At 51.3% G+C, this 18,390-nt stretch overlaps 1 protein-coding gene across 3 annotated transcripts in view; it reads left to right on the forward strand.

The window, feature by feature from the left end:
- CDC42BPB (CDC42 binding protein kinase beta) overlaps positions 1 to 18,390 on the forward strand; it is a 103,290-nt gene that overhangs the window by 45,082 nt on the left and 39,818 nt on the right. For all 3 annotated transcript variants that reach the window (XR_005723831.1, XM_040256868.1, XM_040256869.1), the window contains exons 3-7: positions 79 to 162; positions 2,239 to 2,334; positions 10,777 to 10,925; positions 16,004 to 16,097; positions 17,953 to 18,153. Coding sequence is in view for 2 of the 3 variants with exons in the window: in XM_040256868.1 (XP_040112802.1) it covers positions 79 to 162; positions 2,239 to 2,334; positions 10,777 to 10,925; positions 16,004 to 16,097; positions 17,953 to 18,153 (624 nt within the window). In the remaining variant the exon portion in view is untranslated. The remainder of the gene's footprint in view (positions 1 to 78; positions 163 to 2,238; positions 2,335 to 10,776; positions 10,926 to 16,003; positions 16,098 to 17,952; positions 18,154 to 18,390) is intronic.

Genomic DNA, 18,390 nt, shown 5'->3' on the forward strand with positions numbered 1-18,390 from the left:
CTGTAATTAATGAAATGTGCTGCTGACCTTTTGTGCTTCGTTAACTGAATTTTTGTTGAACTCTAATTTGTATGACAGGTTGCTGTTGTCAAAATGAAGAACACTGAACGAATATACGCCATGAAAATCCTCAACAAGTGGGAAATGCTGAAAAGAGCAGAGGTAAGTGTGGTGCCTTGTAAATCCGTAAACAGGCAGTGTCTATGTCAGGGAAGGTCTGACGGAGCCCAGCGGGTAAGAACCGCAGTCCTGCGCGTCTGGACCTTCCTTCCTTCTGTCTGTCCTTCCTTCCATCTGTCTGTCCTTCCTTCCATCTGTCTGTCCTTCCCTCCTTGATGAGAGCCGCTGCTTTCTGTCAGCAGGCCCTCAGCCCCTCCCACCTGCCCCTCCCGGTGTCGGCTCCTTGCCAGGTGGCTCTCAAGAGCCCCCTCCGGTGTGTCTTTGGGGGCGGTGGTCCAGTGATTAGGACTTCCGAGCTTCCACTGCGCGGGGCGTGGGTTCAGCCCCTGTCGAGGAGCTGAGCTGTCATGGGCCTGGAAAAAAACAGGAAAAAACCCTCATGCAGCCAGGAAAAAACCCTTGGGCATCTTATCTCAGTTCTGCTCCCGGTACAGAAGGGATTCTTGAATCTGGGAATGTTTTGCCCTCCCTCCTCTAGGGGAGGGAAGGTTATAAATGAAAGTAGGTGACCGCTGCAGGGCAGCCTGTTTCTTTGTTCCTTGTCCACCTGGGTGGCCGCTGTTTCATGGCCCTGGCCTCCCTCTCCCTGCCCCCTCCACCCTGCTCCAGGCCGCTGCTGCCCTCTGTCTGCCCCGGGGACCCCCCCTCCAGAACCACCACCTTCTCCTCTGGAAATTCCTTCTCATCCCTTCACTCTGACCCCTCCTGGTAACTCCAGGTGGCCCCTTTGCTGTTTTCGTGAATGTTTATCTGCCCATACGAGTGGTCACGCTGTGTGGACAGTACACGGCGCTGCTGATGGCCACGCGGCTCTCCTGAGCGCAGGCCGTCCCTCCTCCCTCTCCGGGGCTCCCGCCTCAGCACCCTGCTGGCCACCCAGCTCCGTCCTCTTAAAGCACATGTGGCTTCTCCCCTCCCCTGTCCACACTCGTGTCCTCTTTCCAGCTGCAGCACCCATCACAAGGTCTTACACGTGGCATTACTCAAGCGTGTGTTGGTTGACTGAGTTGTCACCAGTGTTGTGGTCACGTGGGCTCGAAATGCAGGTGTCCCATGACTCGGCCTTCTCTGGGGCCCCCCCCCCCCCCCCGCCCGGGCCGGGGGGCCCCCCCCCCCCCCCCCCCCCCGTCCACTCCGCGTCTCCCCCCCGGCCCCGCCCCGTCCACTCCGCCTCTCCCCTCTCCATCGTCACCCATCACCAACAGCCCCCGCAGCCCTTCCTGTCATCGCTGGCAGGTTGGTGAACACAGGAAAATCACTGGAGCAGTTCTTGGGGGAAAAGCTACTGTTAAATGAAAGTTTAGGTACCAAATAAAGTACACGGGGAAAGAAATACTAGTAGAAAATTCTATTGAAGTTTAAATTTTTACGGAAGTGATTGATTTATGAAAGAAGCTAGTTGGGCCGTATGTAATGTAACTTGTTAATCTCGAGTGAGGAGTGTGTAGGGTAAACGTTAAAAATTATAAAAGCTGTAGGGGTAGATGACTCACCTTATCACACTAGTCATGGTGCATGAGCACGTTTAAAGAGTTGAATATTGCTTTCTAAATTTAAACCTGGTTACACAGAACCTATAATTGGCATACTATGCACTAAGTCCAAGTGTGAGCTGGGCTGAATCTCATGTGTTGGCCCTGGAAGGGGCGTGTGCAGGGGTGGATTCGAGCCCCCTGGGGGGAGGTGACCTCTCAGCAGCCCCAACACACTCGGGGTGGGGCCATGGGGGCAGGAGAGAGCAGAGATCCCTCTGCTGCTGTGGGAGCCCTCACGGGGAGACACCACGAACCTCGTCCCTGCGTCCTGGGGTGGGGGGCCTGTGGCCTCGGAGCCAGCGTCCGCTCAGAGCCTCCATCCACTGCAGGTCTGGAGGGCGGGGGCTGTGGCCTCAGAGCCTGCGTCTGCTCAGTGCCTCTGTCCACTCAGAGCCTGTGTCCCCTCAGAGCCTCTGTCCACTGCAGGGCAGGGGCCGTGGCCTTGGAGCCTGCGTCCGCTCGGGGCTGCGCCTTGCAGGCGCCATCCCAGTGGACACAGCCTGGCTCTCTCCCCACTTCACAGACGGCCTGTTTCCGGGAGGAGCGCGACGTGCTGGTGAACGGGGACTGTCAGTGGATCACCACGCTGCACTACGCCTTCCAGGACGAGAACTACCTGGTAAGTGTGGGCCCCGCCGGCCGGTCCCGGGTGCAACCACTGAAAACGAGTAAGGCTCTCTGGGACTGTCGTTGCCTAAATGTGCGTTTGACGATAAAACCGAGAGTTGGTTTCAGTGTGATCATCAGGTGAACTTTTTCCCTCTGAGCAGATAGCGTGCTTATTTTCTTCACTTGGCTTATTATGAAATGGGGGTTTTCCATCTTGGATTATAGGTAAGAATAAGAAACTGGGGGAATTCAGAACATTGGAGCCGTGACCTGAGTGGCTTTTCTGTCACGTTTCCCAGGCGGTCACGTCAGGCAGCAGGTGCTGGTATGCAGCCCTCCCCACTGGGGCTGCTGACATAGGTTTGGGGGTGACTCTTGGTCCCCGTGTTCTTGTCAGCTGTTGGTTCTGACTGGAGCTGGGGCTCACTTGCAGTGTCAGCTCATCACTTTGTGACTCGCACGTGTGGGTAGGATGAGCTTGGACGTGTAAGAGAACAGGTGCAAAAGACACACAGATGGCTAACAAACACGTGAAAAGATGCTCAACATCACTAGTTATCAGAGAAACGCAAATCAAAGCCACAATGAGGTACCAGTCAGAACAGCTGCTATCAAAACGTCTACAAACAGTGAACGCTGGAGAGGGTACAGAGAAAAGGGAACCTCTTACACTCTTGATGGGAATGCAAACTAGAACAGCCACTATGGAGAACAGTGTGGAGATTCCTTAAAAAACTGGAAATAGAACTGCCGTATGACCCAGCAATCCCACTGCTGGGCATACACACCAAGGAAACCAGAATTGAAAGAGACACGTGTACCCCAGTGTTCATCGCAGCACTGTTGACAGTAGCCAGGTCGTGGAAGCAACCTAGGTGTCCATCGGCAGACAAATGGATAAGAAAGCTGTGGTAATATACACAGTGGAGTATTTATTACTCAGCCATTAAAAAGAACACATTTGAATCAGTACTAATGAGATGAATAATGAAACTGGAGCCTATTATATAGAGTGAAGTAGGTCAGAAAGAAAAACACCAATACAGTATATTAATGCATGTATATGGAATTTAGAAAGATGATAACGACAATCCTATATGTGAGATACCAAGAGAGACGCAGATATAAAGAACAGACTTTTGGGCTCTGTGTGAGAAGGCGAGGGTGGGATGATTTGAGAGAATAGCATTGAAACATGCACATTACCACATGTGAAATAGATGACCAGTCCAGGTTTGATGCATGAAACAGGGCACTCACAGCCGGAGCTCTGGAACCACCCGGAGAGATGGGATGGGGAGGGAGGTGGGGGAGGGGGATTGAGATGGGGGCACATGTACACCTGTGGCTGATTCATGTCAGTATATGGCAAAACCCACCACAATACTGTAAAATAATTAGCCTCTAATTATAATAAATAAAAAAACGAACAGGTGCGGGACAACCAGTTTGGAGTGAGAGGTAAGTCAGACCTTTGGCTTGGGCCCTGAATGACTCATGATGGCTTTGTTAGGACTTTTAACTCTGAGAAGGACTTTCCAGGTTTGCCTGAACCTGGAAATGTCCACGCCATGGAGCTCTGAGTGGACGGAGTCTGCATGGACCTCGGGGAAACTGGTCTCAGCCCAGCTCCTCTGCCCAGGGAGTGGCCGGCACGTTTCCCCAGCTGTGGCCGCACGAGACTTGCAGGGCAGGGCCTCAGGTGACATGTGAGTTCACTCTGAGCAGTGGACTCTGTGTGCTTCCAAGAAGTGGAGTCATGTAGAATTTCTTTTATTTATCTTAAAATAATCTCTTTCAGACCTCAGAGAAATCCCTTAGAATCAGTAGGCCAGGACTAGGTAACAGTATGTTACACTCTTTGTTTAGATTTTAAAAAATACGTGTTTGTTTTGAGAGGGGACAGCTGGGGCTTATTGGGCACAGCCTATTGATTATCAGTCAGTCTTCCCAGTGGCCAGGTGAGTTAGTCATCCGTGGTTTTTCATGATTGTATGAACACTTTCTGGGTCAAGGGGAGAGGGCACCATTCATCCCAGGTTACCACACAGATCCAGGGACTGTGCTGGGACTCGGTCCCCGCCCTCTGGCAGGAGGGGCCCCCACTGCACAGATCCAGGGACTGTGTTGGGACTCGGTCCCTGCCCTCTGGCAGGAGGGGGCCCCACTGCACAGAGCCAGGGACTGTGTTGGGACTCGGTCCCCGCCCTCTGGCAGGAGGGGGCCCCAGGGTCATCTCTCCATCAGCGGCTGCTTCCAGATGAGTGTTGCTGCTTCGAGTGGACTGCCTCCAGTTCACTTCCTATTTTGTTAAGAACTGAATGAAGTCTCTAAGGAGTACTAGGAAGAAGGAAGACCACTTTTTTTTTGCCCCTGATACTTTTCCTACAACCAGCACAGCGTATTGCCGGCTTATTCTGAGTTACAATGGCCAGTTAGGAATTCTGGGTGAGTGGGGGGCGCTGCCCCTTCAGACAGGGAAAGCCTGCCGCCACCTGGTGGGAACCCGTGGGAACCCGAGGCTGCTGGCCGGGCGTGGCTCCTGCCTCTGCCACCCAGCAGCGCTCTTCAGGAGCAGTTACTGCCTTGTGGGGAGGATGCGAGGAGGAGTGAGACTGGAAGCAGGTGGCTGAGCCCCACTGGGCGCGAGGCGCCGTGGGCTGAGGGGTCTCGTGACAGGGAGGCCACCCTGCAGAGCCTGTCCGCGTCACAGTTTCTGCTGTGGGCATCTAAACTGGGCATTTTGTAGAAATTTAAGCTGTTTCACCAGTCCGAAAGGGTGTTGCCTTGTTGACTGAAGTCAGGATCCTGTTACGTGACATGAGAAATAGCTGGTCGCTTTCTCTTGTTCCAGAAATGAGTTTCTATTTGCCTGCCTGTAAGCCCTTGCAGGTTCCTTTTCCTGTAAACTTGTTTGCCAGGAGCCCGCCAGTCATTTCTAGTGCTGCTGTGATACACTTTCTGACTTTCCTTCAGATTTCTAGGTGGACAGGGAAACAGTGGAGGCTCGGCTAGCCGTGGCACTGCCTGCCCCCACTGGTTCCTTTAGGGACCGAAGGTCTCGGCCGCTCATTCACGGGCTCTGCCTCACCCCGCGTGTCCAGCCACAGGTGCCGTGGCCTCTCCCCCAGGTGACCTGCCCTCTGTCGGGTCGTCTCCCCTTCCACCCTCCCACGTGCTGTCACCCTCACCTCCTGCCCAGCCCGCTCCAGCCCTGCTCCCCCCCTGCTGGTCTGGTCTGCACACTGGGCGGCCAGGGGAAGCCGCGAACAGAGTGGAGCCCGGGGCCCAGGCGCCCCTTCGCTCGCCTCGCTCACTGGCCCCTTTCTCTCAGACCCTTTATCTGGTGGGCAGCCCCGGCTGGGCCGGCTCCCTCCTGCCCTCAGAGCCCTGCCCCCAGGGTCCACAGGGGGGTCCCTGTGCAGTAGCCACCGGTTGGGCCCTCCATCACCTGCGGTTGGGTTTTTTCCTGGCCCGTCACTCTGAATTCCTGTGTTCCCCTCCCTCCATGTGATGCCAGCCCCATGAGGTACCCATGGCCGGGCAGGTGCCAACAAGTCTGTCACTGAGACAGGGAGTGAGCGGACGTTATTCTGGTCTTTCTGTCACAGTCAGGGTGTTTGTCTCCTCGGTGTACTTTTTCTCCTGAAGAGTTGATGTCTCCTGCCTGTGATGGTTTGTGTGTGTGCCTCTCAACACTATCTGTAAAGTCCTTCTAATTGTGGAGAGGGAGGATTTCTCACAAAAAGTTTCCTCCAGGAAGTTGTCATTCTAGCATATCTTCTGAAGAAGGTAGTCTGTTCTTCATAGTCACAGAAGTTTGTTATTTGCACATCTTTAAACAATGAATAACCCTTGTGATTATACAGTGGAACTGAGAAATAGATTTAAGGGCCTAGATCTGATAGATACAGTGCCTGATGAACTATGGAATGAGGTTCGTGACATTGTACAGGAGACAGGGATCAAGACCATCCCCATGGAAAAGAAATGCAAAAAAGCAAAATGGCTGTCTGGGGAGGCCTTACAAATAGCTGTAAAAGAAGAGAGGCGAAAAGCAAAGGAGAAAAGGAAAGATATAAGCATCTGAATGCAGAGTTCCAAAGAATAGCAAGAAGAGATAAGAAAGCTTTCTTCAGCGATCAATGCAAAGAAATAGAGGAAAAGAACAGAATGGGAAAGACTAGAGATCTCGTCAAGAAAATTAGAGATACCGAGGGAACATTTCATGCAAAGATGGGCTCGATAAAGGACAGATATGGAATGGACCTAACAGAAGCAGAAGATATTAAGAATAGGTGGCAAGAATACACAAAACTGTACAAAAAAGATCTTCACGACCCAGATAATCACGATGGTGTGATCACTCACGTACATCCTGGAATGTGAAGTCAAGTGGGCCTTAGAAAGCATCACTATGAACAAAGCTAGTGGAGGTGATAGAGTTCTAGTGGAGCTATTTCAAATCCTGAAAGATGATGCTGTGAAAGTGCTGCACTCAATATGCCAGCAAATTTGGAAAACTCAGCAGTGGCCACAGGACTGGAAAAGGTCAGTTTTCATTCCAATCCCAAAGAAAGGCAATGCCAAAGAATGCTCAGACTACTGCACAGTTGCATTCATCTCACATGCTAGTAAAGTAATGCTCAAAATTCTCCAAGCCAGGCTTCAGCAATACGTGAACCGTGAACTCTCTGATGTTCAAGCTGGTTTTAGAAAAGGCAGAGGAACCAGAGATCAAATTGCCAACATCCGCTGGATCATGGAAAAAGCAAGAGAGTTCCAGAAAACATCTATTTCTGCTTTATTGACTATGCCAAAGCCTTTGACTGTGTGGATCACAATAAACTGTGGAAAATTCTGAAAGAGATGGAAATACCAGACCACCTGACCTACCTCTTGAGAAATCTGTATGCAGGTCAGGCAGGAAGCAACAGTTAGAACCGGACATGGAACAACAGACTGGTTCCAAATAGGAAAAGGAGTACGTCAAGGCTGCATATTGTCACCCTGCTTATTTAACTTCTATGCAGAGTACATCATGAGAAACGCTGGACTGGAAGAAACACAAGCTGGAATCAAGATTGCCGGGAGAAATACCAATAACTTCAGATATGCAGATGACACCACTGTTATGGCAGAAAGTGAAGAGGAACTAAAAAGCCTCTTGATGAAAGTGAAAGAGGAGAGCAAAAAAGTTGGCTTAAAGCTCAACATTCAGAAGATGAAGATCATGGCATCTGGTCCCATCACTTCATGGGAAATAGATGGGGAAACAATGAAACAGTGTCAGACTTTATTTTGGGGGACTCCAAAATCACTGCAGATGGTGATTGCAGCCATGAAATTAAAAGACGCTTATTCCTTGGAAGAAAAGTTATGCCCAACCTAGATAGCACATCCAAAAGCAGAGACATTACTTTGCCGACTAAGGTCCGTCTAGTCAAGGCTGTGGTTTTTCCTGTGGTCATGTATGGATGTGAGAGTTGGACTGTGAAGAAGGCTGAGCGCTGGAGAATTGATGCTTTTGAACTGTGGTGTTGGAGAAGACTCTCGAGAGTCTCTTGGACTGTGAGGAGATCCAACCAGTCCATTCTGAAGGAGATCAGCCCTGGGATTTCTTTGGAAGGAAGGATGCTAAAGCTGAAACTCCAATACTTTGGCCACCTCATGCGAAGAGTTGACTCATTGGAAAAGACTGTGGTGCTGGGAGGGATTGGGGGCAGGAAGAGAAGGGGACGACCGAGGATGAGATGGCTGGATGGCATCACGGACTCGACGGACGTGAGTCTGAGTGAACTCCGGGAGTTGGTGATGGACAGGGAGGCCTGGCGTACTGCGATTCATGGGGTCCCAAAGAGTCGGACACGACTGAGTGACTGAAGTGAACTGAAACAATGAAGTGGCATCCTTTGCGCTTGCCGGTTTGTGGTCCATTGAAACAGCATCCAGTGCTGGGTGCCTGTCGCCTGTCCCCGCATACTGGCTCCCTCTCTGAACTGTTCACAACTCTTACCACCCTTGGCCCCCGGGGATTTGAATCCCCCGTGGAGTCCGGGATCAGGCAAGTCACCAACAGCAGGTGGTGTACTTCCTGCTGGCATTACTCAGACGAGCTGTGGCTGCCCCCGAGGTTCCCGGGCAGAGAAAGCAGGTCAGGCGCAGGCGGCAAGCTTCACTGGCAGTAGCGATGGCTCAGCTCCCCAGGGAGCGCGGCCCGCGATCAGGCTGCAGTGCATGCTGAGCGCAGAGCCCACGTGGGGCCAGAGCCTGAGGTGCTGTCTCTCACAGGAGGGGCCCTCCCCACACGTGTGGAAACCAGCCCTGCATGGAGCAGACCCTCGGGAGATGGAGGCTCAGCTCAGCTGTGGGCTGGGCCCCTCAGTGAGACACCGTGGATGTGTGTCTGCTCTTACCTCGGCCGCCTTTGCGGTAGGGGAAATTTCCAAAAATTTTCCTTTCAGATTTTGTATTTCATTAGACTCTCGCTCTTATCTATGAATCAACAAAAACTATTTTAATTTCCAGTTCTTCATAACATATGTTATGAGACTTCCTTCTCTTTTATTCTTCAGATACTTTGCAAATATTGTTTATTCTTCTTTAACCCAGTTAAGAAATGGGTGGAAGAACTGATTAGACATTCTTCCAGGGAGGAAATGCAGATGGCTAGCAGGTACGTGGAAAGATGCTCTTCACCCCTATCATCAGGGCGGTACAAATCGAAACCACAGTGAGGCGCCGCCTCACACCTGTCACAATGGCTGTCACCAAAAAAGAACGTATATGACGAGTGTTGGCGAGCTTACGGAGAACACGGAGCCGTCGTGCTGTGTTGGTGGGAATGTAAGTTGGTGCGGCTGTGTGGAGAACAGAATGACAGTTGCTTAAAAAATAGAAAACCATGTGACCCAACAGTTCCCTTTTTAGGTATTCAGTTCAGTTCAGTCGCTCAGTCATGTCCGACTCTTTGCGACCCCATGAATCACAGTACGCCAGGCCTCCCTGTCCATCACCATCTCCCGGAGTTCACCCAGACTCACGTCCATGGAGTCCGTGATGCCATCCAGCCATCTCATCCTCGGTCGTCCCCTTCTCCTCCTGCCCCCAATCCCTCCCAGCATCGGAGTCTTTTCCAATGAGTCAACTCTTCGCATGAGGTGGCCAAAGTATTGGAGTTTCAGCTTTAGCATCCTTCCTTCCAAAGAACACCTAGGGCTGATCTCTTTCAGAATGGACTGGTTGGATCTCCTTGCAGTCCAAGGGACTCTCAAGAGTCTTCTCCAACACCACAGTTCAAAAGCATCAATTCTTCGGCGCTCAGCTTTCAGTCCAGCTCTCCCATCCATACATGACCACAGGAAAAACCATAGCCTTGACTAGACCTTAGTCAGCAAAGTAATGTCTCTGCTTTTGAATATGCTATCTAGGTTGGTCATAACTTTCTTCCAAGGAGTAAGCATCTGTTAATTTCATGGCTGCAGTCACCATCTGCAGTGATTTTGGAGCCCCCCCAAGAAAAGAGCAAAATACTGATTTCAAAATACCCACACACCGCTGTGTTCGTAGCATTTTCCTACAGTTGTCAGCGTAGGTGTCCATCAACAGATGAATGGATAAAGAAGACGTGGTTGTGTGCATGTGTGTGCTCGCTGTCTCTCACACTCACACACACACGCACACACACCTACAATGGACTACTACTCAGCCATACAAAAGAATGAAATTTTGTCATTTGTAAGAATATGGATGGACTTGGAGGGTATTATGCTAAATGAAAGAAGTCAGAGAAAGACATACTGTATATGTCACTTATATGTGGAATCTAAAAAATACAATATATACTGGTAAACATAACAAAAAAGAAGCAGTCTTAGAATAAATCAGTGGTTACCTATAGGGAAAGTGAAGGAGGAAGGGCAATATGAGAGTAGCGACTGAGAAAGGAAGGTTTTGTGAGATTACATGAAATTATACATATGAAACTTGAAATTTGTGAAATACTATAGAATAAAAGAATCATTCAATAAAAACAAAAAAGGGATTGGGGTAAAATATTTCTGAAGAATATGAAAAAAAGATTTGTACAAATCAAAAATAACATACTGCTAGTTTGCGTAACAAGATGTAGCAATATCAAGGAATCAACAGTCCTCTGACCAGCTTGTAAATTGAGTGTGGCTTCTGTGTTGACACCATCTGGTTGTGTTGTGCAGGCAGAAATTCTGTTGACAAGCATAGGCACTTACTGAGCTCTGCTCCCTGGTGGATGCGCCACTTCACACCCAGCAGTGCCTCACGGTCCACACTCTGGGGGTGCGTCCTGGGCAACAGGAATCACTCGGGTGCCGTCCCTCCAGACCCCGTGGGTCCAGAAGCTCTGCAGCAAGAGCATGGCCTCTGATCGTTGGGTCTGGTGGTGATGGATGCTGTCTTCTCTGCCCATTTGCAGTACTTGGTCATGGATTACTATGTGGGTGGCGATTTACTGACCCTGCTCAGTAAATTTGAGGACAAGCTTCCAGAAGATATGGCAAGATTCTACATTGGTGAAATGGTGTTGGCCATCGATTCCATCCATCAGCTTCATTACGTGCACAGGTAATCACCTTGTTACGTGTTTTATGGAAACCACCATTAACGTGTTAAAGCATTCCTTTCAGAGCCCCAGCGCCAGGCTCTGTGGAGATTTGGGATGTTGGGGTCCTCCCTTTGGCTGCCACGATGTGGGGTGCCTTCCTGGGTTGCTACTCTGTGGCAGCTGCTGTCAGCTGAGGTCACCTTGTCCTTCGGTGTCTGCCTCCCATTGGCTCGTGCTCTGCCCTGCCCGCCACCCGGAGCTCATTTCCTGGTCACCCACAGAACATTGGGGTTAAGTTGAGGGGGCTCCCATCACAGCAGTATAAAGGACTTGAATGAGTGTAACTGCTCCTGCATGGCAGACGGGGGTGGCAGCGTGGGACAGGCCCCCTCCTGCTCACCACACAGCCCCCGCCCCCCGCCACCAGGACAGCGGCCGTAGTCGTTGCCCAGCCTGCACCTCTGTGTCCATCTCATTCTGCTGTTTAAGACAAGGATTCAGTCCTGCGGGGTTGGGTGGTGGTGGGGGCAGGGGTTGTTGGTTCTGTTTTACTTATTTTCATCAAAGTGTTTCATGGCGATAGTTTTAGAAATTCAAATCGTTGTACAGGACTTATAACAAAACATGAGTGTTCAGTCCTGCTCCACCCTGACGCCCCTGCCATAGGTAACTATTATCGGTTTATAGTTGTTTCTTCTGGTATTTGCCTGCATATTTCCAACTAACAGAAATGTGTTTCTGTTGCTGCTGCATTTTGTGGGGTGGGGGTCTCAGCGCACGTCTGTTTAGGTGGAGCTTTGACTCTCTTACATAAGTAAGTCCATCTCTCTCATCCCTCCTTCCCACCTGGTCCCAGTTAGCGTCGCGCAGTTCCCCCTCGAGAACCGTGAGCGTGAACTGCGCGGGTCGCAGATTCTACATAGCTTCTTTCACTAAGTACTTTCCACGCCTCTGAGCCTGTCAGGGATTTTCCTAACCAGATGCAGTTCGTGCTTCTAGGGTGGCGATGGTGCCCAGTGTCAAAGGAACAGCCCTTCAAGCCCTGCCACGAGTGTGACCCTGTTGCCCTGGGAGGGGGCGGCTTGCCAGGGGCCCCGCGGTCCTGCCGAGGGCACTGGTCTCTGTGCCATGGGGAGCCTGGGGTGCTGCCCCCTAGCGGGTGCTGCTTTCAGGACACTGAGGTCTGGGCCAGAGCGCCCTTCACTCTCCTGTGTCCTGCAGCGCCACTATGCCTGCTTCTCTAACAGCCACTGTTTCTGTTTTCAACATCAGATTTTATACTCTTCTTGATGGAACTTTGCTTAATTCACTACAGAGAGAATGTCTTTGTAGTTGTCACAGATCTCCAGGGAAATTAATTTGGCTGCCTTTTGAACAGTTTATTCTTTCCTGTTTTTTCCTGAGTAGAAAGCTTTCTGCTCATTTTCTTAATTGATTGTGTAGGAGCTTTGCTCTATTTTTTAACTTTAGGGCATAGTTCAGTTCAGTTCAGTCGCTCAGTCGTATCCAACTCTTTGCGACCCCATGAATCGCAGCACGCCAGGTCTCCCTGTCCATCACCAACTCCTGGAGTTCACTCAAACTCACATCCATCGAGTCGGTGATGCCATCCAGCCATCTTATCCTCTGCCGTCCCCTTCTCCTCCTGCCCCCAATCCCTCCCAGCATCAGTCTTTTCCAATGCGTCAGCTCTTCACATGAGGTGGCCAAAGTACTGGAGTTTCAGTTTTAGCATCATTCCTTCCAAAGAACACCCAAGGCTGATCTCCTTCAGAATGGACTGGTTGGATCTCCTTGCAGTCCAAGGGACTCTCAAGAGTCTTCTCCAACACCACAGTTCAAAAGCATCAATTCTTCGGTGCTCAGCTTTCTTCACAGTCCAACTCTCACATCCATACATGACCACAGGAAAAACCATAGCCTTGACTAGACGGACCTTAGTCGGCAAAGTAATGTCTCTGCTTTTGAATATGCTCTGTAGGTTGGTCATAACTTTCCTTCCAAGGAGTAAGGGCATAGTAGAAAACATTAAAATAGATAATTTGACATTGTTTTCTCCTATAAAGTCAATGCAGTATTCAGACTAAGTGCTTGAATGACCTAGTCTAACAGCAGAGTTTGCAGAGTTAGATAGAACAGGAAGTCAGTGCTACCCCCGTCTCAGGGGTGTGCCTGAGTAAGTTAAGGCTGCCTGTGGTGGGGCCGGAGGTGAGTGACTCCCATCAGAACTGTGGACATGACGGGCGGGTTCAGACCATAGCTTTGGGCCTCTTTCCCATGGGAGGTCATGGGCCACGGCGACTTCTTCAGGCAGTGCCTGCCACCCCCAAGCCAGGCTCCTGCAGACAGAGCGGCTGCGCCTCACCTTTGGCAGCTGGACCCCTGCGAGGCTCGCTGGAGGAAGCAGCAGGGACCTCCGACCCAGAGCCGAGCACCCCGGTGGGCACCACCCTTCCTAGGAGGTCAGCCTCGGAAGCCAGCAGAGCAGAGACCAAGAGGCACAGGCTACCAGGGATTGCAGCCAGGCAGGGTTTTGTTTTTAATTTTAACATATCCATTCAGCTCTTTGTTTTTTGTTTTTTAATTTATTTGGCTCTGCTGGGTCTTATTTGAGACACGAGGGATCTAGTTACCTGATCAGGGATTGACCTCCGGCCCCCTGCACTGGGGGCCAGAGTCTTAGCCACTCCAGGGAAGTCCCACGGGCAGATTTTTTTAATGTAAACTTATTGGTTGTTTTCTTCTAATGGTTTTATTTTTTACATAAATTCCATTTGGAGTTTATTCTTATATAAAGAATGGATCTGATTTTACCTTTAATTAAAAGGCTCTTCTGTTGTCCCTGCACGAACTTAATTTATTTGTGTCTTTGCCCACTGATCTGAGGTAGCAGCTTTATGATATGCTCAGTTTCTGTATGAGTTTGGTCTGTCTGGATATTTTATTCTGTCCCATTGTCTTTCCATCTCTGCTCTGGGACCACATCGTGGAGGCTTGAAATTCCATGGGGCCAAGTCCCCCATCACACCTCTTTCTTTTCAGTGTTTCTAGCTGTTCTTACATGTTGGTTGTTCTGTATCAGCTTTCAATATCAACTGGTCTGGCTCCAAAAAAAGCAGGACACTTATTTATTTTTAAATTCGATGAGCCTTTCAGTCTGTAGATTCAGGTCTTCTTTTTTTTTAACTTCTGGAAAGTTGTCTTGGGCTTCAGCTTCAGATATGATGTTTTATTGTTTTGGTTCTTCAGGGACTCTTGTTACGCATATGTTGTGCCTTCTTCACCTGTCTTCCATTTCAGTCTCCAGCTGCTTTGTCCTGACCCTTTTTAATCATTTGTCCCGTTTTTACTTTTTCAGATCCTTTCCTCCGTTTCTTCACTGCCTTTCATTTGATTTTTTTAAATTTTTTGTTTATTTTTGGCTGTGCTGGGTCTTGGTTGCCACACAGGTTTCTCTCTGGTTGCGGCGCGTGGGCGGACCCCAGCTGGCTGTCTTCTCTCGCCGCGGAGCGCCGGCTGTAGGGCGCGGGGCTTCAGGAGCTGTGGCGCACACACGGGCTGCGTTGCTCTGAGGCACGGAGGCTCTTCCTGCATCAGGGATTGAACCTGTGTCTTCTCCATTGGTGGGTGGATTCTTCACCACTGAGCCAGCAGAGCAGCCCTAGATTTTTATTTAAATTGATTCTTCTGTGGAATCTTACACTTTAGTTTTCATTCTGTTAAGATCGTCTTTTTCCTCTATTTCTCCCCTGGGTTAAATCAAGTCTCTCTTCTCTTCTCCTTATCTTTGTCTAGTTCTTTTCTTTGGTTTTGCCATGATTTGTCGCATGTGGAATCTTAGTTCTCTGACTGGGCATCGAACCTTTGCCCCCTGCAGTGGAGGCTCAGTCTTAACCACTAGACACCAGGAAAGTAGTTTTAATTTTTCTGAGTCATCGAGGGATTCTTTTGCTTTCTCTTTCGTATTCCTGAGTATTTATTTAAGATTTATTTCAGTTTGGAATGCTTTGCTAGAGGGTTTTGGTTTTTTTTTTTTTTTTTTTGCTTTACTTTTGTTGGATTAATCATCTTTTGCTCCCATGTGTTTGTGAGACTTACTGTGTTGTTGGGAGCAGCAGGGGCTTTCGTGTGTTTGCATCAGGGTGTAGCATTCTGTCAGGCCAGAGTGGCCTGGCCTCTTTGAGGTGGTCCTCACTCGAGCCGCCCTGCAGAACGTGGGCCTTATCACAGCCCCTCTTGGCGGTTGTCACCAGCTGTGCTGCTGGGAGCATCTTTGCGGTCTTCTAGGTGAACACCTTCCTTTTAAAGTCTGCGTTCCTCGTCACGCTGTCTGGTCACACAGACTTATTCTGCCAGGAAGGAGGACTAGTCCCTGGAAGGCCACCGCACCGCCCCCCACTCCCTGCCCGGCGTTGGCTAGTACACAGGACAGTCGGGAGGATGGCGAGTTGAGTGAGACAGACTTCGCTTTGCTGCTGTGGGTGACTGGCAGACTGCTCCGCTCTGAGCTCCCCTGTCGTCGTCTATAACATACACTTTGGGGAGGGGCCCGTGGTGCTCCGGGATACACGCAGGACACCGTCCTGCCCCAGTTCCCCACCCGACCCTGCCACGCATCAGGTCCCCGCTCAGGCGTCTCTTCTCAGTGGCCAGAGCCAGCTGGCTCCCTTCACACTCTTCCTCCGCCTGCTCCTCTGTTTGCTCGTGTTTCTTCGTAGCAGTCACCACGCGGCTCATGCTCTGTGATGCCGAGGCCCTGTGTGACCGTGCCCCGTGTGTTCATGTCCCGACATCCTGGCCGAGGGAGGCTTCCTGAAGGCAGGCAGTGCCGTCCAGCCCCTGCGGTGGGCCCAGGCCAAGAGTAGTGCCCAGCACAGCGGAGGCCTGGGCTGGCGGGGGGTGGTGGGTGGGGTCCGTGACCGGTCCCCGCAGTTGGTTCACCGCTGCTGCACGCCAACCACACCGCCGCAGGGAAGCCCTCCTAGGTCCCGTCGTGGCGAACTAGCGCTTCCTCTGGTGATTCTCTGCTAGTGAAGGGCTGTGACCCACCTGAGTGTTGCATGGAAATGATTCATCTGTGTGTTTATTTTACTAACAGGGATATTAAACCTGACAATGTCCTTCTGGATGTAAATGGTCACATCCGTCTGGCCGACTTTGGATCCTGTTTGAAGATGAATGACGATGGGACTGTAGGTATTTTTGTTGAAACTTTTCCATTTGGTTTTGTGTTTTGCTTGCAGTTAGAAGGAGCTTATTGACGTTTTCAATTTGAGTTACAATTAAGAAACCAAGTGTATTAATGTAAATTAAGACAAGTCCATTTAGAAAACAGTTGAAATTTTCTATTTATGGTTAAAACATCTTGATTGCCTCTTATGTTCACGAAAGTGATCTGTGTGCCTTCTGCCGAAGGGGGAGTCAGGTGTCCTCAGATCCCTGGGCGGCTCCCGGGCACAGACCCCGCAGTGAGAGGGGCAGCCCGCCCAATGGGCAGACCTGAGCCGGGTGTCGGTACCTTCTCGTTTCTTTCTGGGGCAGGACTTCCTGAATGGGGGTACCCCCTCCCAAGGGCCAGCAGATGCTCCCTCTACAGAGTGGGAGGACGCCCCTGGAGTGGCCATCCCACCCCAAGCTGACTGGGCTTGGGCTGGGTCAGAGCTCGCTGGCCGGGTGGCCTCAGTGGGCCCCCCCGGCCTCCCTTGGCTGCCTCCAGCACACGGCTCCGCTGCGTTAGGGACTCGTCTGCATCCTTCCCAGTGGCCTCCGTCTCAGTTTGAGTTTTCGGTGTTTGGGGGTCTTTTTAAAACCTACCCGCGTCATAAAGTCTACTGTAACTGCTTCTCCAGAGAGAGCAGCCCCTCCCCCACCCCTTGCTGTGGGTTTTCAAGCAGCAGTAAAAGAACCTAAAGCTGGTAGCATGTGACAGTGTTTTAAAAAGAGCAAGTCGGTTAACTCTCTCTCTCCACAAAGCCAGCCTCTTACTTCTAATGTGATGGGTCTATTGGTGCTGTCCCCAAAGCCAGTCTTCTAACGAGGGAGCTCTGGCCTTGGTCTGAGCCCGCACGCTGGGCACCTTTCCCCGGGGGCTCACTTGCCTCACCTCCTGGTAGCTGTCCCCTGCTGCCCTGTCCGACTCCTGAGGACTCCCTGCTGAGTCCTGCCACCGGGCCCTGGGCTGTGACCAGGGAGAGGCTGGTCTTTTCGAGGACGGGCCTTCTTGGCTGTTGTCGTGTCTGCTGACCCCAGTCCTGTGGGCTCCACATGCTCTGAGGCCGGTCTGTGGCCTCTTAGCGCACCCAGCCCCCACTTTGTCTCCGTGATGATTGCAGCTCCCCATGGAGGCCACGTCCAGCACCCAGCTGGTCCCTGGACCTACTTCCAGATGTTCCAATTTGGAGCTCGAGGGTAGGGTGTGGGTGAGCAGCCCGAGCTTCCCCTGGGAGCGTATCAGAAAGGCAGCATCTTAGAATCTCTCTCTCAAAAGCGCATGGTGTCTATGCATGTACAAGTCTGAGGCGGCCTGGCCTGGACGCACGGGGTGCCTGGACCACACTTTGAGCCACGATGGGGAATGTGGAGCTCCAGTGCTGTGTGGGGCTGGGTGGGCATCTAGGGATTGAAAAACCCAGCAGGCAGGAGAGTCTGGTGCATTCTGGAAACTGCCCGATGTTTAATGCTATAAAAATAGCTGTAAGTTGTATCTGACTCTTGCGATCCCATGAACTGTAGCCCACCAGGCTCCTCTGTCCATGGAATTCTTCAGGCAAGAGTACTGGAGTGGGCTGCCATTTCCTTCTCCAGGGGAACTTCCCGATCCAGGAATTGAACCCAGGTCTCCTGCATTGCAGGCAGATGCTTTACCAGCGAAGCTTCGCTGGAAGCCCCGGTTTAGCGCTCTAGGAACACTTATTTGTATTGAATTGTTCATTGTGAGGTGTTTAGATCATGACCGTGTGCCAGGTTTATCTTGCGATTGTTTCCTCATCCACGTCTCCTAGAGACATCCTCAGGTTTCCCTTCACCCTGTCCACCCTCTTCCCTAAGGTGCAGTCTTCCGTGGCTGTGGGCACCCCGGACTACATCTCCCCAGAGATCCTGCAGGCGATGGAGGATGGCATGGGCAAGTACGGCCCCGAGTGTGACTGGTGGTCTCTGGGCGTCTGCATGTACGAGATGCTGTACGGAGAGACCCCGTTCTATGCCGAATCCCTCGTGGAGACCTACGGGAAGATCATGAACCATGAAGTAAGCTGTCGCACTTCTACCCCACGTGTATTCGAGTCCCTGGGGAAGAGGGACGGGTGGAGCAGGCTGGGCGGCCTGATGGGTGTCCGAGTGGGCTGCTGAGCCGGGAGACGAGGGCGGAGGGGACACTCCCATTCCCTGGTGGAGGGTGGCGGGTCCATTGGGCCAGAACCCCTGCAGGAGACGTGGGCTTCGGGAGCTAGACATAGGTCCGAGGGGGCTTGCGGGCCACTGCCA

Source organism: Oryx dammah, unplaced genomic scaffold (assembly GCF_014754425.2).
Source record: "Oryx dammah isolate SB20612 unplaced genomic scaffold, SCBI_Odam_1.1 HiC_scaffold_16, whole genome shotgun sequence".
In the NCBI taxonomy this organism is placed as follows: Eukaryota; Metazoa; Chordata; class Mammalia; order Artiodactyla; family Bovidae; genus Oryx; species Oryx dammah.